This window comes from Erythrolamprus reginae, chromosome 8 (genome assembly GCF_031021105.1).
Source record: "Erythrolamprus reginae isolate rEryReg1 chromosome 8, rEryReg1.hap1, whole genome shotgun sequence".
In the NCBI taxonomy this organism is placed as follows: domain Eukaryota; kingdom Metazoa; phylum Chordata; class Lepidosauria; order Squamata; family Dipsadidae; genus Erythrolamprus; species Erythrolamprus reginae.
In genome coordinates, this window is record NC_091957.1 from 3,903,256 (window position 1) to 3,927,888 (window position 24,633).

The following is a 24,633-nucleotide window of genomic DNA, read 5'->3' on the forward strand; positions in this document are numbered from 1 at the left end:
TGCCTCCCCTCTCCGTAGACTCGGGGCGGCTAACAACAGTGGTAAAAACAACATGCGACAATCCAATACTAAAACAGCTAAAAACCCTTATTTTAAAACCAATCATACATACAAACATACCATACATAAATTGTAGAGGCCTAGGGGGAAAGAATATCTCAGTTCCCCCATGACTGACGGCAGAGGTGGGTTTTTAGTAGCTTACGAAAGGCAAGGAGGGTGGGGGCTATTCTCTGGGGGGAGTTGGTTCCAGAGGGCCGAGGCTGCCACAGAGAAGGCTCTTCCCCTGGGTCCCGCCAAACGACATTGTTTAGTTGACGGGACCTGGAGAAGACCAACTCTGTGGGACCTAACCGGTCGCTGGGATTCGTGCGGCAGAAGACGGTCCCGGAGATAATCTGGTCCGGTGCCATGAAGGGCTTTATAGGTCATAACCACACTTTGAATTGTGACCTGAAACTGATCGGCAACCAAGGGGAAGGATATTACCCTTGCTAAAGATTTTTTGTTTGTGTTGACCAGTGTTATTGTATTTTATTCCAGTTTCATTTTTAAATCGTATTTTATTCCAGTTCCATTTTTAAATCGTATTTTAATCCAATTCCATTTTAAATTGCTTTTGTCAAATTTGAATCATTATTTGATTCTGGAGCTCTGCACTTTGATATGGCCCAAGGACTAATCAATATTGTGAAAGAAGAAAAAGGGGAAACAGTATATCCGGATTCTAACTTGGTTAGTGAATAATGACCAAGGCCACCTTGGCAACGGGTCAACGGTTCCTGACGCAATTTAATAACGATTTGTGGTCTCTCCCTCTCAGGTTGAAGCACTCACTCACCAGCCCAGGGCGACCACCGTCCACGCCGTTCGGGATTCTGAGCTGGCCAAGCTTCCAGAAGGAGCGCTCATCTCCATCAAACGCAAATTCCCCCAGGTAGGAAGGGGGATCTACCTGCCCTCCCCATTCAGTTGAACAATTATCCCTATAGAGGGGTACTGGACCAGTGGTGAAATCCAATTTTTTTACTACTGGTTCTGTGGGCGTGGCTTGGTGGGTGTGGCAGGGGAAGGATACTGCAAAATCCCCATTCCTTCCCCACTCCAGGGGAAGGATACTGCAAAATCCCCATTCCTTCCCCACTGCAGGGGAAGGATACTGCAATATCCCCATTCCTTCCCCACTCCAGGGGAAGGATACTGCAAAATCCCCATTCCCTCCCCACTCCAGGGGAAGGATACTGCAAAATCCCCATTCCCTCCCCACTCCAGGGGAAGGATACTGCAAAATCCCCATTCCCTCCTCACTCCAGGGGAAGGATACTGCAAAATCCCCATTCCCTCCACAGTCCAGGGGAAGGATCCTGCAAAATCCCCATTCCTTCCCCACTGCAGGGGAAGGATATTGCAAAATCCTCATTCCTTCCCCACTCCAGGGGAAGGATACTGCAAAATCCTCATTCCTTCCCCACTCCAGGGGAAGGATACTGCAAAATCCCCATTCCTTCCCCACTGCAGGGGAAGGATATTGCAAAATCCCCATTCCTTCCCCACTCCAGGGGAAGGATCCTGCAAAATCCTCATTCCTTCCCCACTCCAGGGGAAGGATATTGCAAAATCCCCATTCCTTCCCCACTCCAGGGGAAGGATACTGTAAAATCCCCATTCCCTCCCCACTCTGCGGCCAGCCAGCGGTGGTATTTGCCGGTTCTCTACACTCCTCAAAATCTCCGCTATCGGTTCTCTCGAACCTGCTGGACTTCACCCCTGGACTGGACAGTGCACCTTGTAGGCACCTTAGCAACCCAGCGATTGCCAGCGTGTGTCACTCTGACCCTTCCGTTTTGTGTGTCATGTTAGAAGGCTGGTTTATTTTTAGAAAGCGGCTTGATCTGTCTATTATGGCTCTATTAAAGCTCGTTGGGCTGGTTTTTCGTGGGAGAAGTGGGCCACGGAGCTCTGTTTGACTTATTTCCCCCTGCCCTACTTAGTAAGCAGTACCTGAAAGCTGCACTCTGTTTGCGGCACGAAACCAAAGACGGCCGAGGTCTCTCTTTTTTTTCTTCCGAATGCGTTGAGAGCATTTACTGAGCAGCTTCAGAAAAAAAACACACATCCTTTTTCTTAAAAAAACATAGATACGACAGAGAAAATTTGATTTTACAGCTCGTCTCGGAGTTGCAGGTGTTCGTTCAGAGAATGCCACAAGTAGCCAGGCTGTCTTTTTGCAAATCCTTTTCTTTCTTTCTTTCTTTCTTTCTTTCTTTCTTTCTTTCTTTCTTTCTTTCTCTCTCTCTCTCTCTCTCTCTCCCTCCCTCCCTCCCTCCTTTCCTTCCTTCCTTCCTCTTCCTTCCTTCCGTCTTCTCTTCCTTCCTTCCTTTCTTCCTTCCTTCCTTCCTTCTTTCTTTTTTCCTACCTACATTCGTTTCTTTCTTTCTTTTCTTTCTTTTTTCCTTCCTTCCTTCTTTCTCTTCCTTCCTTCTTTCCTTCCTTCCTTCCTTCCTTCTTTCTTTCTTTTTTCTTCCTTCCTTCCTTCCTTCCTTCCTTCTTTCTTTCCTTCTTTCCTTCCTTCTTTCTTTCCTCCTTCCCTCCTTTTTAAAAAAAATGTGTTTACTGACATCTTAGGCATCTAGAAATGGAAGTTTTTCCTCTTTCCTTCCTTCATTCCTTCTTTCTTTCCTTCGTTCCTTCTTTCCTTCTTTCTTTCCTTTTTCCTTCCTTCCTTCCTTCCTCCCTCCTTCCTTCCTTCCTTCCTTTTTTAAAAAATGTGTTTACTGACATCTCAGGCATCTAGAAATGGAAGTTTTTCCTGTTTCCTTCCTTCGTTCCTTCTTTCTTTCCTTCCTTCCTTCTTTCCTTCTTTCTTTCCTTTTTCCTTCCTTCCTTCCTTCCTTTTTAAAAAAATGTGTTTACTGACATCTCAGGCATCTAGAAATGGAAGTTTTTCCTGTTTCCTTCCTTCGTTCCTTCTTTCTTTCCTTCCTTCCTTCTTTCCTTCTTTCTTTCCTTTTTCCTTCCTTCCTTCCTTCCTTTTTTAAAAAATGTGTTTACTGACATCTTAGCACCTAGAAATGGAAGTCTTTCCTCTCTCTGCACGGAAGAGGGGCGGATGGGACAGCGTGCCTTCCTCTCCCCCAAGCAAAGCAGCTTTTAAACTCCCGAGCAGAATGCGTGCCAGACGCATTGTTCCAGCCCCAAAATTGGTGTTCCTGCTAGGTTGCCATAGCAGCCGCAGAGTGACTCACCCAGTGGCAGAAGGCAGCACGCTGTGATGGGGCTCCACAGTTGTTTTCAAGCCAGTCGCGGTCATAGCACATAGAAACCTAGAAGGTTGACGGCAGAAAAAGACCTCCTGGTCCATCCACTCTGCCCTGATACTATTTCCTGCATTCTGTCTTAGGATGGATCTAGGTTTATCCCAGGCACGTTTTAAATTCTGTTCCTGTGGATTGACCAATCACGTCTGCTGGGAGTTTGTTCCAAGCATCTACGACTCTTATGTGTCATGTGAAACCAGGCTGCGGAGCCCTCGCTCTCTTTCCCCACCCCTCTTCCCTGACCCTTCCTGGGCTTTAGAAGTTCACACAGGGGTCCTGAATGCCATTCATTAGCATTTAGCATTAGCATTTAGACTTATATACCGCTTCACATGGCTTTCCAGCCCTCCCTAAGCGGTTTTACAGAAAGTCAGCATATTATATTGCTCCTAACAATCTGGCTCCTTATTTTACCCACCTTGGAAGGATGGAAGGGTGAGTCAACCTGGAGCCTACTGAGATTCGATCTGCCAAACTCCTGGCAGCTGGTGATCAGCAGAAGGAGCTAGCAGCACTGCACTCTAACCACTGCGCCACGGAGGAGGAAAGGAAGGACTGCAGGCAGGAAGGAAGGAAGGAGAAGGAGGAAAGGGAGGAAGGAGGGAGGAAAGGAAAGAAGGAAGGAGGAAGGAAGGAGAGAGAGGAAAGGAAGGAAGGAAGGAAAGAGGGAGGAAAGGAAGGAAGGAGAAGGAGGGAAGGAAGGAGAAGGAGGGAAGGAAGGAAGGAAAGAGGGAGGAAAGGAAGGAAGGAGGAGGGAAGGAAGGAAGGAGAGGGAGGAAAGGAAGGAAGGAGGAGGGAAGGAAGGAAGGAGGAAGGAAGGAGAGGGAGGAAAGGAAGGAAGGTGGGAGGAAGGAAGGAGAGGGAGGAAAGGAAGGAAGAAAGGAAAGAGGGAGGAAAGGAAGGAAGGAGAAGGAAAGGAAGGAAGGAGAGGGAGGAAAGGAAGGAAGGTAGGTAGGAGGAAGGGAGGAGAGGGAGGAAAGGAAGGAGGGAGGGAGGAAGGAGAGGGAGGAAGGAGAGGGAGGAAGGAGAGAGGGATGAAAGGAAGGAAGGAGGAAGGAAGGAGAAGGAGGAAAGGAAGGAGGGAGGAAAGGAAGGAAGGAGGAAGGGAGGAAGGAGAGGGAGGAAAGGAAGGATAATCTTCTCTTTTTTTAGGACAACAATAAAAGTGGGGTTTTTTTCATAAAAGGTTCCTCTCCAGTTTGGCAGCCCTTCGACTGAATGTTTCTTCCGATTGCTCTTAAGGCTGCCGTGCCCCTCTTAATGGTTCGAATCCATGGTTGTGATTACATGACTGCTTTTTTCTCTCTCTCTCACACACACACACACACATATCGATTCACTCTTTGCTCTTCCAGGTCGTGACGAGACTTATCCACTTGCTCGGCGAGAAGATCCTTGGAAATCTACAGCAAGGGGGTAGGGCATGAAAACCCCTCCCTTATTTTTCCCCTTTATTAATAGAATAGAATAGAATTTTATTGGCCAAGTGGGATTGGACACACAAGGGATTTGTCTTTGGTGCAGATGCTCTCAGTGTACACAAAAGAAAAAGACACATTTGTCAAGAATCATCTGGTACAACACTTAATGATTGTCACAGGGGTCAAATAAGCAATGAAGAAACAATCAATATTAATAAAAATCTCAGGATACTAGCAACAAGTGACAGTCCTACAGTCATACAGGCCTAAGGAGGAAAAGGGTGATAGGAATGATGAGAAGAAACTAATAGAAATAGAAGTAAATAGTTTGACAGTGTTGAGGGAATTATTTGTTTAGCAGAGTGATGGCATTCAGGAAAAAACTGTTTTTGTGTCTAGTTTGTTTATCTATCTATTTATCTTATCTGTCTATCTATCTCTATATCTCTATCTCTCTCTATCTCTCTATCTATCTCTCTATCTCTCTATCTAGCTATCTATCTAGCTATCTATCTATCTATCTCTCTCTCTATCTCTCTCTATCTCTATCTCTATCTCTATATCTTCCTACATACCTCCCTATCTCTGTCTGTCTGTCTATCTATCTATCTATCTCTGTCTGTCTGTCTATCTATCTCTGTCTGTCTATCTATCTATCTATCTATCTATCTATCTATCTATCTATCTATCTATCTATCTATCTATCTCTCTCTGTCTGTCTGTCTATCTCTGTCTGTCTGTCTATCTATCTCTGTCTGTCTGTCTATCTATCTATATCTGTCTGTCTGTCTATCTATCTATGTCTGTCTATCTATCTATCTATCTATCTCTGTCTGTCTGTCTATCTATCTATCTATCTCTGTCTGTCTGTCTATCTATCTATCTATCTCTGTCTGTCTATCTATCTATCTCTGTCTGTCTGTCTGTATATCTATCTATCTATCTATCTATCTATCTATCTATCTATCTATCTATCTATCTATCTATCTATCTATTCGACTTCTTTGCCATCCAATCCCGAAGGACTCAGGGCGGTTTACAACAATAATAAAAATACAATATAAATAGATACAAAGGGATAAAAAAAGAAGTCGAACATTATCTGAAACTAAAACATTATCTAAAACTAAAACCCTATTAAAAAGTTATTTAAAAAGGCAGTCGCTGCCATAGTTGTCTTGGTGTGCAGTGCTCTGTAGTGACGTTTTGAGGATAGGAGCTGAAACAGTTTGTGTCCAGGATGCGAGGGGGTCAGTCAATATTTCCCCCGCCCTCTTTTTGACTCGTGCAGTCTACAGGTCCTCAGTGGAAGGCAGGTTGGGTAGCCATTGTTTTTTCTGCAGTTCTGATTCTCCTCCGAAGTCCGTGTCGGTCTTGTTGGGTTGCAGCACCGAACCAGACAGTTATGGAGGTGGCGATGACATTAAATTGCCATTTCAGTTTGCAAAATTCAGGGAAATCTCTTTTTCCTTCGTCCTACCTCATCCATCTACGTGTCTTCTCTTTACCCACCCCAGCTGTGTCTTCCTTCCTTCCTTCCTTCTTTCTATATTTGGATTTTAAACCCCGCGTTTCTATTCTTAGGAGGCTCGAGGTGTCTCCAAATCAAAAGGAAAAAGACAGAACAGTTAAAATCCCCGTGATTATGAATCCCACTCAAAAGGCCCAGTGTGTGTGTGGGTGAAATGAGATGCTTTTCTCCATTGGCTGCTTAAATCCTCTCTTTAAAAGCAAAGAGGACTTAATTAGAATAACATAGAAAACATAGAAGTCTGACGGCAGAAAAAGACCTCATGGTCCATCTAGTCTGCCCTGATACTATTTCCTGCGTTTTATCTTAGGATGGATCTATGTTTATCCCAGGCATGTTTCAATTCAGTCACTGTGCATTGACCAACCACGCCTGTCGGAAGTTTGTTCCAAGCATCTACTGCTCTTTCAGTCAAATAATATTTTCTCACATTGCTTCTGATCTTTCCCCCAACTAACTTCAGATTGTGTCTCCTTGTTCTTGTGTTCGCTTTCCTATTAAAAACACTTAAACCCTCCTGGACCTTATTTAACCCTTTAACATATTTAAATGTTTCGATCAGGTCCCCCCTTTTCCTTCTGTCCTCCAGACTCTACAGATGGAGTTCATGGAGTCTTTCCTGATACGTTTTATGCTTAAGACCTTCCACCATTTTCATAGCCCGTCTTTGGACCCGTTCAATTTGATCCATCTCTTTTTTGTAGGGGAGGTCTCCAGAACTGAACATAGTATTCCAAATGGGGTCTCCCCAGCGCCTCTATACAGCGGGATCACAATCTCCCTCTTCCTGCTTGTTATATAGAGGTGTATAACAGAGTTGGAAGGGACCTTGGAGGTCTTCTAGTCCAACCCCCTGCCTAGTCAGGAAGCCCTACACCACTTCAGACAAATGGTTATTCAACATCTTCTTAAAAACTTCCAGTGTTGGGGCATTCACAACTTCTGGAGGCAAGCTGTTCCATGGGTTAATTCTTCTCACTTTCAGGAAATTCCTCCTTAGTTCTAAGTTGCTTCTCTCATTCGAATAGGAATAGGAATGGAATGGAATGGAATGGAATCTTTATTGAGAATAGAATAGAATGAAATCTTTATTGAGAATAGAATAGAATAGAATCTTTATTGAGAATAGAATAGAATGGAATGGAATCTTTATTGAGAATAGAATAGAATAGAATGGAATCTTTACTGAGAATAGAATGGAATAGACAGGAATGGAATAGAATAGAATAGAATTAGAATAGAATATAATAGAATAGAGTAGAATAGAGAATAGTTCTCATCTTTTACATGAATGCTAGTTTTCTGACGGGGTTCCGGATGCTTCTTAATAATAATTAATAATAATAATTTATTGGATTTGTATGCCGCCCCTCTCCGTAGACTCACTCGGGGCGGCTTCCTTCGGCCTCACATTGGGACATGGGCAAACAATTGGTTTGAGCAGCATAAACATCCCACGGGATTGGGCGACATAGGAGTCAATTAAATTAAATAATTAAATAAAATTAGTTTTTCTGTTCCCCAGGGCACCAGTTGGGCCTACACCCCGCCAGCAGCAAGTGGGACGCCAGCAATCCAGCCAGCAACCTCGCCACCGTTGCCATCATGCCAGTCTCAGAGGAGGTGCCCCTCTCCACCTTCACCCTGGAACTCAAGCACGCCCTCTGCGCCATCGGTAAGGCCTCCAGTGGGCCCTGGGGGCTTCGGACTCTCCACCCGTGAGATAACGGGAGGGACCCCGGAGGTTCAGGTGGTCCATCTCAAAATTGGGTGGCCCACCTGAATAAAGCTGGAATGGCCCCCGTGCATTGTGATATCCATGTAGGGTTTATTTTATTTATTTTATTTATTTTATTTATTTTATTTATTTTATTTATTTTATTTATTTTAATTATTTTATTTATTTTATTTATTTTATTTATTTTATTTATTTTATTTATTTTATTTATTTTATTTATTTTATTTATTTATTTTATTTATTTTATTTATTTTATTTATTTTATTATCTATCTATCCATCCATTTATTCATTCATTCATTCATTCATTCCGTCAATCAATCAATCATTCATTTATATGCCGCCCATTCCAATAGGCCTCACGGCAGTTTTATTTTATTTTATTCATTTTATTTTATTTTATTTTATTTTTTTATACAAAATCAGAAAGCTATGCAAGATTAGATTAACAACTGAAATAATAATAATAATAATAATAATAATAATAATAATAATAAGGAGGAGGATGATAATGATGATGAATGTTTTTAGTATGATTGTCAAATGAATGATAGCTTTTTGAAATTAGAATTTTAAGGATTGTTTTAATGTATTATTAATTGGGTTGTTTATTACTGTTTTCTGATTTTGTATATGCTGTGAACTGCCCCGAGTCCTCGGAGAGGGGCGGCATACAAATCCAATTAAATCTTAAAAATTCTTAATAATATAACAACAACAACAACTCTTCTACTCCAGCCGCCTACTTAGGCAAGAAACTCTACACTATTTCAGACAAAGGGTTATCCAACATCTTCTTAAAAACTCCCAGTGTTGGAGCATCCACAACTTCCAGAGGCCAGCTGTTCCGCTGGTTAATTGTTCTCACTGTCATGAAATTTCTCTTTAGTTCTAAGTTGCTTCTCTCCCTGTTCAGCTTCCACCCATTGCTTCTTGTTCTACCCTCAGGTGTTTTTGGAGAACTCTTTGTCCCCTTTTTGGTAATGTTGTTACAATGGGCTCTGGCCCTTAGGGTCGTTAGATGTGAGTATTAGATATGAGTTTGTCCTCTTGCATGGTTTCACTCTGCTCTTTTTATCTGCTACAGAGAGTGAATTTAATCATGTCTTAACTGAGTCATTAATAACTCAAAGGAGGTCGTTCTTCTTCGGGGTCATCCGGGATCTCCTGGAAAGCCGCCAAATGTCCTTTCAGTTGCTACGGCCAACTGACCCTTAACGGGAGTCAGAATTCTGTTTAATTTTAAATAATAGAGGGCCGGTTTTTAAATGCTCGCTTCCAGCGGATCATCTGTAGCTAAGGACAACGCTGGGCGAAATCTACCTACCTTCCCTATTGGTTTGTGTTCTGCCGGCGTGTTTCAACCGCCCGTAATTACAGGGTAATTAGTCCAGGAAGACACACACCACGCGATAAAAGGAAAACCCAAAAGTTTTTATAAACAGAAAAACAGAAACAGCTCCCTTTTTAAATGTCAAAGGGATTTTCTGGTACACACAAGGCACAGGTGAAATGCAATCCAATTGCTCACCCAATAACTGGGAAATTGAGTCCAATTCCAAAGTCCAGAGAGTCCACACACACAACCCTGAAGAGCAAAAACCACGATCTTGACAAAACAATGAATCAGATAAACTGCCATGAGGCTAAAACACCAGGCTGCACTTTTATCTGTAGCACTAATTACAGCTACACCCAACCACAGCATTTAAATACGTTAAAGGTTCAGGAGGGAAGTGTTTTTAACAGGAAAGTGAACACAAGAACAAGGGGGCACAATCTGAGGTTAGTTGGAGGAAAGATCAGAAGTAACGGGAGAGAATAATATTTGATTGAAAGAGTCGTAGAGGCTTGGAACAAACTCCCAGCAGACGTGGTTGGTCAATCCACAGGAACTGAATTGAAACCTGCCTGGGATAAACATAGATCCATCCTAAGATAAAATACAGGAAATAGTATAAGGTCAGACTAGATGGACCAGGAGGTCTTTTTCTCGTCGATCTTCTATGTTTTCTATGGAAACCAGGGTTAGGAGAGAGGAAAGGAAAAAAGGTAGCTGGCTACTTGGAGATTTTTTTATTGTCATCTAAAAAAAGGTGGTCAGAGAAAAAGACATCGGTTGCGTTGCAAAAGCCAGGCCAGATTCGGCGTGTGTATGCCTACTGGTGCGCCCGTTTTCTCTTTGCTGTGGGTAGCCAGACAATCTTAACAAATCTTTTATAGAGCGCTGGTGAGACCCCACTTGGAATAATACTGTGTCCAGTTCTGGAGACCTCACCTACAAAAAGATATTGACAAAATTGAACGGGTCCAAAGACGGGCTACAAGAATGGTGGAAGGTCTTAAGCATAAAACGTATCAGGAAAGACTTAATGAACTCAATCTGTAGAGTCTGGAGGACAGAAGGAAAAGGGGGGACAGGATCGAAAAATTTAAATATGTTAAAGGGTTAATTAAGGTCCAGGAGGGAAGTGTTTTTAATAGGAAAGTGAACACAAGAACAAAGGGACACAATCTGAAGTTAGTTGGGGGAAAGATCAAAAGCAACATGAGAAAATATTATTTTACTGAAAGAGTGGTAGATCCTTGGAACAAACTTCCAGCAGACATGGTAGATAAATCCACAGTAACTGAATTTAAACGTACCTGGAATAAACATAGATCCATCCTAAGATAAAATACAGGAAATAGTATAAGGGCAGACTAGATGGACCAGGAGGTCTTTTTCTGCCGTCAGTCTTCTATGTTTCTATGTTTCTAAATAAATAACCCGTATAAATTTGGCATCGTGGGACAGGGTTTGTGACGCAACTGATCTCTCGCCCTGCCGCAGAAAACCCGCATTTAAACAATTGGTAATGGAATTAAAAGCCAGCTGCCATAAAACAGGTCCCCCCCCCCCTTGTCTTGCCAGTTGGATATCGTAAATCTTCCAACTGGAGCAGGTCCGTGGCTTAAGAGTCGGAGTGGCAGGAAATTATTTTGTGGGTGAAGAGTTACAGACCCAAGACAGTTGAAGAGTGTGACAACAAGAAAATCCAGAGATCGCCCTCCCTCCCCATCTCTCTCTCTCTGTTTCTCTTTCTTTCTCTCTGTTTTTCCCCCCTCTCTTTTCTTATTCCGAGTCCTCGGAGAGGGGCGGCATACAAATCTAATAAATTATTATTATTATGTCATTTGGTGGGCCCCAGGAGAAGAGCCTTCTCTGTGGCGGCCCCGGCCCTCTGGAATCAACCCCCCCCCCGAGATTAGAACTGCCCCCACCCTCCTTGTCTTTCACAAACTAATCAAGACCCACCTATACCGCCAGGCATGGGGGAGTTGAGACACCTTTCCCCCAGGCTTTTTTATATTTTATGTTTGGTATGTATGTGTTGCTTGGTTTTAAATATGATAGGGTTTTATATGCTTCTCTTTTAATATTAGATTTGTTTCGCTATAATATTGTTTTTTATTATTCTTGTGAGCCGCCCCGAGTCTTCGGAGAGGGGTGGCATACAAATGTAATAAATTATTATTATTATTATTATTATTATTATTATTATTATTATTATTATTATTACTACTATTATTATTATTATTATTGTTAGTTAGTTAGTTAGTTAGTTAGTTAGTTAGTTAGTTAGTTAGTTAGTTAGTTAGTTAGTTAGTTAGATTTATAAGCCGCCCTACTCCAAAATGGACTCTGGGCGGCTCATAAATTCTTTCTCTTTCTCTCTCTTTTTTTCTCTTTTTCTCTTTCTTTTCTTTTCTTTCTCTGTCTCTGTTTTTCTCTTTCCCTTTCTCTCTTCCTCTTTCTTTATTTCTCTCTCTCTCTCTTTAGTTTTAGTCTATCTCTCTTTTCTCTTTCTCTTTCTTTCTGGTTTTCTCTCTCAGTTTTTCGGTTTGTCTGCAAAGAGGCTTGGAAAACATTCTTCACAGGGAGTAACAATGAAAGAACCTGCAAGATAAGAACTGGGAAGATCGCTAGCACCTAGTTAGTGCTGGGGGGGGGAAAACTTCGAAAAAGCTACATTCAGAGTACAGTGATACCTCAACTTAAAAACGCCTCGTCATACAAACTTTTCGAGATACAAACCCGGGGTTTAAGATTTTTCCCCCTCTTCTTACAAACTAAATTTTCACCTTACAAACCCACCGCTGCCGCTGGGACGCCCTGCCTCCGGACTTCCGTTGCCAGTGAAGCACCCGTTTTTGCGCTGCTGGGATTCCCCTGAGGCTCCCCTCCATGGGAAACCCCACCTCCGGACTTCCATGTTTTTGTGATGCTGCAGGGGAATGCCAGCAGGGGAATCCCACCAGCGCAAAAACAGGCGCTTCGCTGGCAACGGAAGTCTGGAGGTGGGGTTTCCCATGGAGGGGAGCCTCAGGGGAATCCCAGCAGCGCAAAAACACAGAAGTCCGGAGGTGGGGTTTCCCATGGAGGGGAGCCTCAGGGGAATCCCAGCAGTGCAAAAACACAGAAGTCTGGAGGTGGGGTTTCCCATGGAGGGGAGCCTCGGGAATCCCAGCAGCGCAAAAACACAGAAGTCTGGAGGTGGGGTTTCCGATGGAGGGGAGCCTCAGGGGGATCCCAGCATCACAAAAACACAGAAGTCTGGAGGTGGGGTTTCCCATGGAGGGCAGCCTCAGGGGAATCCCAGCAGCGCAAAAACACAGAAGTCTGGAGGTGGGGTTTCCCATGGAGGGGAGCCTCAGGGGAATCCCAGCAGCGCAAAAACACAGAAGTCCGGAGGTGGGGTTTCCCATGGAGGGGAGCCTCAGGGGAATCCCAGCAGTGCAAAAACACAGAAGTCTAGAGGTGGGGTTTCCCATGGAGGGGAGCCTCAGGGGAATCCCAGCAGCGCAAAAACACAGAAGTCTGGAGGTGGGGTTTCCTATGGAGGGGAACCTCAGGGGAATCCCAGCAGCACAAAAACGGGCGCTTCGGCTGGCAAAAGGGGTGAGTTTTGGGCTTGCACGCATTAATCGCTTTTCCATTGATTCCTTAAGAACCTCGTCCCGGAACCAATTAAGTTTGTAAGACGAGGTATCACTGTATAAGAATTTTCAGCCTCTTTTAGGGAGGAAAAAGGTGCATCTCATACTCCGAAAAATACAGTAAGTGTGTGAAAACAAACACCCCTGCAGATAAAAAGCCCTAACAATATAGCAATATAAAAAGCCCAGCATGTTCTCAGTTTCTGCATCCTCTCACATTTTTTGAAAACTCACACAAACTATGATCTGTTTGACTCCTCAAGAGCCAAATCTGAACATTCCTTGGCCCGCTCTGATTTTGTCTAGCCAGAAGGGCACGATCTGCGTAGGAAGAAATAGAAGAAACAGATGTTGAGGAGGAGGAGGGGAAAAAATGCGAATATAAACAGAACAAAGAGAGAAGTTCAGATCGTGATGGAATAAGAGAAGCTAATTGAAACTCCCGCCGAGGAGAAATGCAAAAGGGATTTTTTTTTGCAGCTTTGAACAATAATCCTGTGTTCCTTTTCTCCCACCTGCAGCCTGTGTTTCTTTGAAGAGGCTTTCGAGCAATCACCACAATAGAGAGGAAGAGAAAGAGAGAGGGACTGGGAGAGAGGGAGGAAAAAAAGGCACAAGGAAAGAGTGAGGGAGAGAGGAAGACTGGAAGAGCGAGAGAGAGAAAAATGAGTGAGAGAAAGACCTCTCTCAGTCTTTCTCTCACTTTTTCTTTTTCCTTCTAATCTTTTTCTCATTTTTTCTCTTTCTTAGAGAGATAGATAGATATAGAGATAGATAGATAGATAGATATAGACAGACAGACAGACAGATAGATAGATAGATATAGAGATAGATAGATAGATAGATAGATATAGATAGATAGATAGATAGATAGATAGATAGATATATAGATATATAGATAGATAGATAGATAGATATAGACAGACAGACAGATAGATAGATATAGACATAGATAGATAGATAGATAGATAGATAGATAGATAGATAGATAGATAGATAGATAGATATAGACAGACAGACAGACAGACAGACAGATAGATATAGACAGACAGACAGACAGGTAGATAGATAGATAGATAAATTGATTGATTGATTGATTGATTGATAGACAGACAGACAGACAGACAGACAGACAGATAGATAGATAGATAGATAGATATAGACATAGATAGATAGATAGATAAATATAGACAGATAGATAGATAGATAGATAGATATAGACATAGATAGATAGATAAATAGATAGATAGACAGACAGACAGACAGACAGACAGACAGACAGACAGACAGATAGAAACAGTAAAAAAACATGATAAAAATTAAAACGCCCCACACATAACTAAGAACAAGTAAAACTTTAACCCAATTAAAAATTTCACCATTTTAAATTTAATAAATTTGGCCTCCAGAATGTTGGAGGCGCTCCATCGCTGGAGTTCCCCCCCCCTAAAATAGATAGGACAACCAATTGACCGTGATGTTATAATAAGGTCTCCTGCCTTGAGCAGGGGGTCAGTCTGGAAGACCTTTGAGGGTCCCTCCCAGCACCATGCTCCTAAAAGCCCGGGTCAGACCGCTCTTCTCTGCGCTGTTGCCTCCCCAGTTGTGTAGGTTTGCGTTTTGGTCGCTGAGCAATCTCTCTCTCTCTCCCTCCCCCCCCCCCCCTTTCGACACCATTCTGCTAACAGGAAAATGAGTTATTTATGCAGCTGGGGTGATATTTTTTTTGGCTTGCTTTCTAGCCCACAGTTTCCCAGAGCAGGGCTGCTGTCCATATCGCCCGTGACCCTTTCCCCCCCCTCCTTTTAATTTAATCTCTCTCTTCCTTTCCCCAAACCTGCCCCCAATTTAACCCACTACCGAGCTGCAGTTATTCTACAGGGAGAAGAAATCTCGATGCTTCGTTCTCCGTTAAATCTGGAAATCAAAATTGTCCATTCAGCCTTTGTTGGGTTTTTTTTCCCCAGAAAACACAGAACCTATTTGATCTCTATGACAGTCATTAAATGTACCTTATGATTCTTGACAAATTTATCTTTTTTTTTATGTACACTGAGAGCATCTGCACCAAAGATAAATTCCTTGTGTGTCCAATCACACTTGGCCAATAAAGAATTCTATTCTATTCTATTCCTTATTCCATTTCTTATTCTATTCTATTTCTTATTCCATTTCTTATTCTAATCTATTCTATTCAATTCCTTATTCTATTCCTTATTCTATTCCTTATTCTAATCTATTTCTTATTCTATTCTATTCTATTCCTTATTCCATCTCTTATTCTATTCTATTCTAGCTGTAATTTACAGGGTGATTAGTCAAGGAAAGCAGTAGGGGAAACATGCATAGGGGTTAGGAGCTTCGATTCCCCCCCCCCCCCAAATGCAAAGATTTGGTTAACAATGAGAGGGGACGTTTGTGGAGCTTGGCTTGCAAGTTAGGGCAAGCTGGCTTTGTCACCAAGCAACGCAGGAGAGACGTGAGGATCGATTGAAAGCATGCTGGCTTTTTTCTGTCTGTCTCATCCGTGGGCCACAAGTGAGAAACGTAGACCACCAACTGTAGGAAGGGGAATTGTAACATGGGTGGGGGAAAAATAGAATAGGGGTGAGAATAGAAGGATAGGAATAGAGAACAGGAGTAGAGTAGAATATAGTAGAATAGGAATAGGAATTGAATAGAATATTGGAATGAAATGGAATAGAATAGAACAGGAATAGAATAGAATATTGGAATGAATTAGAATAGAATAGGTATTGAATAGAATATTGGATGAAATGGAATAGAATAGAATAGGAATTGAATACAATATTGGAATGAAATGGAATAGGATAGAATATTGGAATGAAATAGAATAGAATAGGAATTGAATAGAATATTGGAATGAAATGGAATAGAATAGAATATTGGAATGAAATAGAATAGAATAGGAATTGAATAGAATATTGGAATGGAATAGAATAGGATAGAATATTAGAATGAAATAGAATATAGGAATAGAATAAAATATTGGAATAAAATGGAATAGAATAGAATAGAATATTGGAATGAAATGGAATAGAATGGAATAAAATATTGGGATGAAATGGAATAGAATAGAATATTGGAATGAAATAGAATAGAATAGAAAAGAATATTGGAATGAAATAGAATAGAATAGAAAAGAATATTGGAATGGAATAGAATAAAACCTAGAAATTTGTAGTTCTCTACTCTTGATACTGTGTTGTCTAGTCTTATAAGAGGTATAAGTACGGGAGGATTTCTCCTAACGTCTACCACCATTTCTATGGCTTCGAGTATGTTCAGTTCCAGATTGTTCCGGTCGCGCCATGAGGCTAGTTGTGGAACCTCCCATCTGTATGCGGTCTTATCATCATTGTCTCGAATGAGACCTCCAAGTCCCTTTCCAGCTTCTGTTATTCTGTAATTCCTCATTGTATTACTCTTTTCAGTCACCTTAACATCCAGGATACTCCTTGGAATTCAACACCTCCTTGGTTGCTTTGATTGACAGAACTTTCCAAGTCTCAAGGTTTTTATTTGGCTTGGCTGCACCCTTGAGCTGGCAACAGGAAAATCAAGAATGTGGGGAATTGGCAAAAATTAATTTTTTTTAGGAGAAATCAGTGGCCTTATTTGTAAGTGCCTTATGGGCTTTCTTTTCAGGTCCCACCCTACTACTCACCAGCGACAACATTAAGCAGCAACTTGGCTCTGCGGCTCTGGATAGGTAAGGATTGCCATTGTCCCCTGAACCAGGGGTCTCCAACCTTGGCAACTGTTGTTAGTACTATGTACATAACTGGTGGGTTTGGCAGTATATAAACTAACTAACGAGGTGGCGCAGCAGGTAGAGTGCAGTACTGCAGGCCACTAAAGCTAACTGTAGATCTGCAGGTCAGCGGTTCAAATCTCATAACCGGCTCAAGGTTGACTCCGCCTTCCATCCTTCCAAGGTGGGTAAAATGAGGACCCGGATTGTAGGGACAATATGCTGGCTCTGTTTTAAAAAAAGGGCTATTGCTAACATGTTGTAAGCCGCCCTGAGTCTAAGGAGAAGGGCGGCATAAAAATTGAATGAATGAATGAATGAATGAATGAATGAATGAATGAATGAATGAATGAATGAATGAATGATTGAATGAATGAATGAATGAATGAATGATTGAATGAATGAATGAATGATTGATTGATTGATTGAATGAATGAATAAATGAACGAATGATTGATTGATTGAATGAATGATTGAATGAATGAATGAATGAATGAATGAATGATTGATTGAATGAATGATTGAATGAATGAATGAATGATTGATTGAATGATTGAATGAATGAATGAATGAATGAATGAATGATTGAATGAATGATTGATTGAATGAATGAATGAATGATTGATTGAATGAATGAATGAATGAATGAATGAATGATTGAATGAATGAATGAATGATTGATTGAATGAATGAATGAATAAATGAACGAATGATTGATTGATTGATTGAATGAATGATTGAATGAATGAATGATTGAATGAATGATTGAATGAATGAATGAATGAATGAATGAATGAATGAATGAATGAATAAATGATGGTAGTCCTCCACTTGCAATAGTTCGCTCAGCGAAGATTCGAAGTTGCAATGGCACTTTAAAAAATAAAATAAAAAAGACCAGGGACCATTTTTCACACTATTAGCATCTCTCTGAATTCACAGCTTTGTCCTGTCTCCATCCTTCTCTTCCCTTAGCATCCACGAGTATCGGTTGTCCAGCTGGTTGGGCCAGCAGGAGGACGTCCACCGAATTGTGCTCTACCAGTCGGACAGCAGCCTCACCCCTTGGACTCAGCGCTGTATCCGGCAGGCCGACTGCATCTTGATCGTGGGCCTCGGGGAACAGGAGCCGACCGTCGGAGAGGTAAGAAACATCCTGGAACAAGTCAAAAGATGCATTTTTTTAAAAAAAGTCTTTATTAATTATTTACATTAACAAAAATAAACAAATACCGTAAAACAAACAGTCGTCTTTTGCCAACTTGTCCGTTACTCCCGCCAGCTTCAGGGCAGGTGCTGAACGAAGGATGGCCTTGAGAATCTAGGAGGGATTTGTTTATGGCTCCATCTCTACATCCCTCGTGCAACGACCCTTCCCAAATTTCCACAGCAAGAAAATACATTCTAAAACAGTGGTTCTCAACCTGGGGGCTAGGTTGACCCCTTTGGGGGTCGAACGACCGTTTCACAGGGGTCGCCGCTTAGAAGACCCTGTGAAAGGACAAAATTCCCAGCGTGTTAGGAACTAATGGCGCTTTGGAAGTTATTTTGACAATCTGACCAATCAGGCGTTCACAGTGGGTGTGTCCCTCCGACCTTCCTGCCAATCAGCTTAAAGCTCTGTTGGGAGAATTTGCGCTAGGCTTATGGTTGGGGGTCACCACAACACGAGGAACTGTACTAAGGGGCGGCGGCATTAGAAAGGTTGAGAATGGCCGTTCTAAATTATAAAGTGTGGCAGGCCAAAGTCTCCTAGTCCTCAATGTTTTTGGCTTGACACCCTACGTTCCCCCATAACGATTAGCTGACACGCCCACCCCGACTTTCTGTCCCAGTTGGAACGGATGCTGGAGAACACGGCGGTCCGAGCTCAGAAACAACTCATCCTGCTGCATCGCGAAGACGGGCCTCTCCCTTCCAGGACCGTGGAATGGCTCAACATGCGAAGCTGGTGCTCGGCCCACCTTCATCTCCGGTGCCCCCGCCGAGTCTTCTCCCGACGGAGCCTGCCCAAATTGGTAAGCGGGGGTCAACCCCATTGGCTTTGATGACGTCCACGCCCCAGATGTGGGCTGCATTTCTATGCTGCTCTGGATTCCTTCCTTCCTTCCTTCCTTCCTTCCTTCCTTCCTTCCTTCCTTCCTTCCTTCCTTTCTTGTTTCCTTGTTTCCATCCATCCATCCATCCATCCAAGCTTGGCTGCTTGCTTGTAGATATTTATATTTAACCATCTAGATAGAATCATCTTTCCTTCCTTCCTTCCTTCCTTCCTTCCTTCCTTCCTTCCTTCCTTCCTTCCTTCCCCTCTCCCTCCCTCCCACATTCCCTTCCCTTCCTCTCTCTCTCTTTTCATCTTCTTCCTCCTCCCTCTCTCCCTCATTTTTCTTCATCTCCTTTCTTTCCTCCATCCCTTCTTCCTTTCTCTTTCCATCCTTCCTTTCCTTACCCTCTCCCTCTCTCCCTTTTTTCATTTTCTCCTTCCTTCCTTCCTTCCCTCCCTCCCCCCTTCCTTCTTCTTCCCATCTCCTTCCTTCTCTTCTTCCCTTATTCCGGCCTTATTCCGTATTCCTGCAGTGTAACGGTATTGGCCAACCCAGGGCTTGTTTCTATTGATCTCTGCAGAAAGAAATGTACGAACGCGTCTTCCAGAAACCAGCCGACAGACACTCCGACTTCTCCCGGCTGGCTCGCGTCTTGACTGGGAATGCCGTTGCTTTGGTCCTGGGAGGAGGTGGAGCACGGTAAGAGTGGCGGCTTTGGAAGACCTCTTGATATCCGGAATTGGAGATTCCCTGGGGAAACTGGATCCTCCAGGCTTCTTCATTCCATTGTGACAGCATCAAATGGCTGGGTTTTCCTCCTCTTCCTCCTCCATCTTCTTCTTCTTCCCCTCAACTATCTTCTGTTTCTTGTTCTTCTTGACTATCTTCTTTCTCTCCTTCTCCTCTTCTTCTTCCTCCTTCTTCTCTATGGTCTCCTTCTCTTTCTCCTTCTCAACTATCTTCTGTTTCTTGTTCTTCTTCTTGACTATCTTCTTTCTCTCCTTCTCTTTCTCTTCTTCCTCCTCCTTCTCCTTCTCTCCTTCTCCTTCTCAACTATCTTCTTCTTGTTCTTCTTCTTGACTATCTTCTTTCTCTCCTTCTCTTTCTCTTCTTCCTCCTCCTTCTCCTTCTCTCTTTTTCTCCTTCTCTTTCTCAACTATCTTCTTCTTGTTCTTCTTCTTGACTATCTTCTTTCTCTCCTTCTCCTCTTCTTCCTCCTCCTTCGCCTTCTCTATCGTTTCCTTCTCTTTCTCCTTCTCAACTATCTTCTGTTTCTTGTTCTTCTTCTTGACTATCTTCTTTCTCTCCTTCTCCTCTTCTTCCTCCTCCTCCTTCTCTTTCTCCTTCTCAACTATCTTCTGTTTCTTGTTCTTCTTCTTGACTATCTTCTTTCTCTCCTTCTCCTCTTCTTCCTCCTCCTCCTTCTCTTTCTCCTTCTCAACTATCTTCTGTTCCTTGTTCTTCTTCTTGACTATCTTCTTTCTCTCCTTCTCCTTTTCTTCTTCCTCCTTCGCCTTCTCTATCGTCTCCTTCTCTTTTTCCTTCTCAACTATGGGGAGAAGCCTCCGTGGGGCCTCTCTAGGAATCCCCTGGGAGGAAACAGGGCTGGAAAAGGTGGGGAGAAGCCTCCGTGGGGCCTCTCTAGGAATCCCCTGGGGGGAAACAGGGCCGGAAAAGGCGGGGAGAAGCCTCCGTGGGGCCTCTCTAGAAATCCCCTGGGAGGAAACAGGGCCGGAAAAGGCAGGGAGAAGCCTCCGTGGGGCCTCTCTAGGAATCCCCTGGGAGGAAACAGGGCCGGAAAAGGTGGAGAGAAGCCTCCGTGGGGCCTCTCTAGGAATCTCCTGGGAGGAAACAGGGCTGGAAAAGGTGGGGAGAAGCCTCCGTGGGGCCTCTCTAGGAATGCCCTGGGAGGAAACAGGGCCGGAAAAGGCGGGGAGAAGCCTCCGTGGGGCCTCTCTAGGAATCTCCTGGGAGGAAACAGGGCCGGAAAAGGCGGGGAGAAGCCTCCGTGGGGCCTCTCTAGGAATCCCCTGGGAGGAAACAGGGCCGGAAAAGGTGGGGAGAAGCCTCCGTGGGGCCTCTCTAGGAATCCCCTGGGAGGAAACAGGGCCGGAAAAGGCGGGGAGAAGCCTCTGTGGGGCCTCTCTAGGAATCTCCTGGGAGGAAACAAGGCCGGAAAAGGCGGGGAGAAGCCTCTGTGGGGCCTCTATAGGAATCTCCTGGGAGGAAACAGGGCCTCCACCCTCCCTGTGGTTTCCCCAATCACATGCATTATTTGCTTTTCCATTGCTTCCTATGGGAAAAATTGCTTCTTCTTACAAACTTTTCTACTTAAGAACCTGGTCACGGAACGAATTAGGTTCGTCAGTAGAGGTACCACGGTACTTCTAAAATGTGGCAGGCCAAAATCTCCAAATTGAACAACGGATTCATCCTGACATTGAACATTTCTTTAAAAAAACCCTCACTCAAGATTTGCACCAGAATTCTTGGCCTGAAAAAAAACCCCAACCCAGATTATTTCAAAACAGATTTTCAGCCCAAGATCCCACCAAAGTTGACGTAGGATCCCTATATTTTCCCTTCCCTCTCTGCCTCCTTTCTCTGCTTTCCTTCTTTCATTTCCCCCGTCCACTCCCTCTTTCCATGCTCAGTTGAAACAGTTCAGGTTTGGGGATAATTTAAAGAGTTCGGGGCTTTGCAACCCGGCTCTTGCAAACGTCACCCTCCTTTTGTCTGTCGGAGTGGTTTGAGGCTCCGGTGGCAGGGTGGGGCGGGATGGGGTGGGCTGATGCCTGCTGCGTACCACCGAACGAACCTTGGAATTTTCTTGTCTCCTGTGACTTTCAGAGGGGTAATTAGTTCCTGGCTGCAATTCCCTCGTTCTGATTGTTCGAGTATTTTTGGGAGAGCTGCCATAAGGAAAATCGCCCACACGCTTGTTCCAGCCTCGAGAGCTTGTTTTCTGCCTCTCTCTTCCTTTTGTTCACATCCTCGATCCCTTCCTCCCTTCCGTGGCTTGATCCCGGTGGAGGAGGAGGAGTAGCGTCTCCGGGCATTGGTGGGGAGAGAGGGGTGAACCCCAACATTTAGCGGAAGGTCCTTCCGAAACACAAACTCATCAGAGATCAAGTTAGAGGGGTTTTTTTTGTTCTGCAATAGCATTTAGCAATAGCGCTTAGACTTATATCCCGCTTCCTAGTGCTTTTACAGCCCTCTCTAAGCGGTTTACAGAGTCAGCCTCTTGCCTCCAACAATCTGGGTCCTCATTTTACTCACCTTGGAAGGACGGAAGGCTGAGTCAACCGGAAGGAGGGAGGGAGGGAAGGAAGGAAGGAGGGAAGGAGGGAAGGAAGGAAGGAATAGCATTTAGACTTATATACTGCTTCCTAGTGCTTTTCCAACCCTCTCTAAGTAGTTTACAGAGTCAGCCTCTTGCCCCCAACAATCTGGGTCCTCATTTGGCCCACCTCGGAAAGATGGAAGGCTGAGTCAACTGGAAGGAAGGCGGGAGGGAGGAAAGAAAGAAAGGAAGGAAGGAAGGAATAGCACTTAGACTTATATACCACTTCCTAGTGCTTTTCCAGCCCTATCTAAGCAGTTTACAGAGTCAGCCTCTTGCCCCCAACAATCTGGGTCCTCATTTGACCCACCTCAGAAGGAAGGAAGGCTGAGTCAAGTTTGAGCCAGTCAGGATCAAACTGCTGGCAGTGGGCAGAATGGGTAACACTGCATTCTAACCACTGCGTCACCGTGGCTTCGATAGATAGATTGGAGAGAAGAATAGATCAGTGTTTCCCAACCTTGGAAACTTGAAGCTATTTGGACTTCAACTCCCAGAATTCCCCAGCCAGCGAATGCTGGCTGGGGAATTCTGGGAGTTGAAGTCCAGATGCCTTCAAGTTTCCAAGGTTGGGAAACACTGGAATAGACAGACAAAAAGATGGATGGATGGATGGAGGAAGCAATAGCAATAGCAGAGACTTATATACCACTTCATAGCACTTTACAGCCCTCTCTAAGCGGTATATAAATATTGCCCCCCAACAATCTGGGTCCTCGTTTTAACTGCTTTGAAGCCTAAGAACTTGCCTCGCTTTCTTCATTGCTACGAAGCAAGCAAGTTGCACCAAATTTGGGGATCGTGGTGCAGTTTAAACCCGGCTGGGGAGGAGGAGGAGGGAGGGTGGAATAAAAAGGGAACACACAATACCAAAAAAAAAAAAAAAAGTTTAATAATTAGACACACGGTGAACCCAAAGAAGCAAGCAGGGAAAAGGATAAAAACGGCACCCTGGGCAGACTACCAGTTGTGATGCTCCAGAGCCAGACACACAAGCACGTGCGCGCACACACACACACACACACACACACAGAGATGCAATCAGGCCTAGTGTCTTTGCAATCTACCTTTTAGTAAGAGTGATTTGCAAAGGAATAGCAAGTTGCATTCCTACAGGCACTGTAACTGGACACAGCAAACCCACAAGTGTCCAAAGAGGCTGGTACTTCAATGTCCCTGCCCCCATCCCCAACACACACACATACACACACACACTGGGAAGAGAGGTTTTGACGAGCTGCCTAAGCCTTCCTTTCGCAGCCGAGCCCCAGGGATCTTTTTGTGCGGCTGCTCTCCGGCTTGCAGATCGGGAGTCGCAGGCACGTAGGCAAAGCAGGAGAGAATACATTGGCAAGGGGGGGGCTTGGGGGGGGGAATAGGAGCTCTGCCTTTGTGCTTCCTAGGCGGGAGACTTTGCAAGGGAGCTCAGGTTAGGGAGTGTCTTTCTCCATCCCTTCACCCGGACGCAGGTTGCCTGGTACATCAAATTTCTTTCTTTCTTTCTTTCTTTCTTTCTTTCTTTCTTTCTTTCTTTCTTTCTTTCTTCTTCTCTCTCTCTCTCTCTCTCTTCCTTTCTTTCTTTCTTTCTCTCCCTCTCCCTCTTTCTTTCTCTCTCTCTCCCTCCCTCCCTTCCTTTCTTTCTCTCCCTCTTTCTTTCTTTCTCTCTCTCTCTCCCTTCCTTCCTGCCTTTCTTTCCTTCTTTCTCTCCCTCTCGCTCTTTCTTTCTTTCTTTCTCTCTCTCTCTCTTTCTTTCTCTCTTTTTTGCTTTGGGCAGTCTGTCATGAAAGACAGGAGGGCAGCAAAAGCACGCTTTCTTTCCTTCCTGCCTTGGTCCCTTCCTTCCTTTTTTCTTCCTCCTTCCCCCTTTCTCTATCTTTTTTCCTCTTTCTCCTTCCTTCCTTTTTTCTTCTCTCTTTCTCATCTTTTTTCCTTCTTTTTCTTCTTCTTTCCTGCCTGACTTACTACCTTTCTTCCTCTCCCTCCTTCCCCTTCCTCCTTCCCTCCTTCCCTCTTTCTCATCTTTTTTCCTGTCCTTCCTTCCTTCCCTCCCTCCCTCCTTCCTTCCTTCCTTCCAGAATATTTCTCTTCCATATTTTTCTCTCTTGATCCTTCATTTCTCTCTCTCCTTCCCCTTCCTTCCTCTCCCTCTCTCCAACTTAGGGATTGCTCGCTGGCATCCCGTTTATTTGGATTCAGGAAGTCGGAGCTTGGAACAGATTTTTCTGCAAACCAAAACCAATCCCAGAATAATTTTCTGGCTTCTTGTAACTGCCGTTGCATTCCTCTGCTAGCAACCGGGCGTTTCTTTCTTAAAATGTACACTACAAGAAATTAAATGTTTAACATTAATATATATATACGAAATCTACGAAAACAAATATATATATATATATATTTTAAAAACCCTTTTGTTCTCCCCAACCCTGCCGCTCCTGCCTCTCTCCAGAGGATGCTCCCAAGTCGGGGTGATCCGAGCGCTGAACGAGG

At 43.8% G+C, this 24,633-nt stretch overlaps 1 protein-coding gene across 1 annotated transcript in view; it reads left to right on the top strand.

Annotated features, from left to right (window-relative positions):
* PNPLA7 (patatin like phospholipase domain containing 7) overlaps positions 1-24,633 on the top strand; it is a 70,890-nt gene that overhangs the window by 34,707 nt on the left and 11,550 nt on the right. Inside the window, exons 19-26 of the mRNA XM_070759554.1 lie at positions 824-937; positions 4,673-4,733; positions 7,795-7,944; positions 16,656-16,719; positions 17,737-17,905; positions 18,597-18,779; positions 19,384-19,502; positions 24,593-24,633. Coding sequence (XP_070615655.1) covers positions 824-937; positions 4,673-4,733; positions 7,795-7,944; positions 16,656-16,719; positions 17,737-17,905; positions 18,597-18,779; positions 19,384-19,502; positions 24,593-24,633 — 901 coding nt within the window. The remainder of the gene's footprint in view (positions 1-823; positions 938-4,672; positions 4,734-7,794; positions 7,945-16,655; positions 16,720-17,736; positions 17,906-18,596; positions 18,780-19,383; positions 19,503-24,592) is intronic.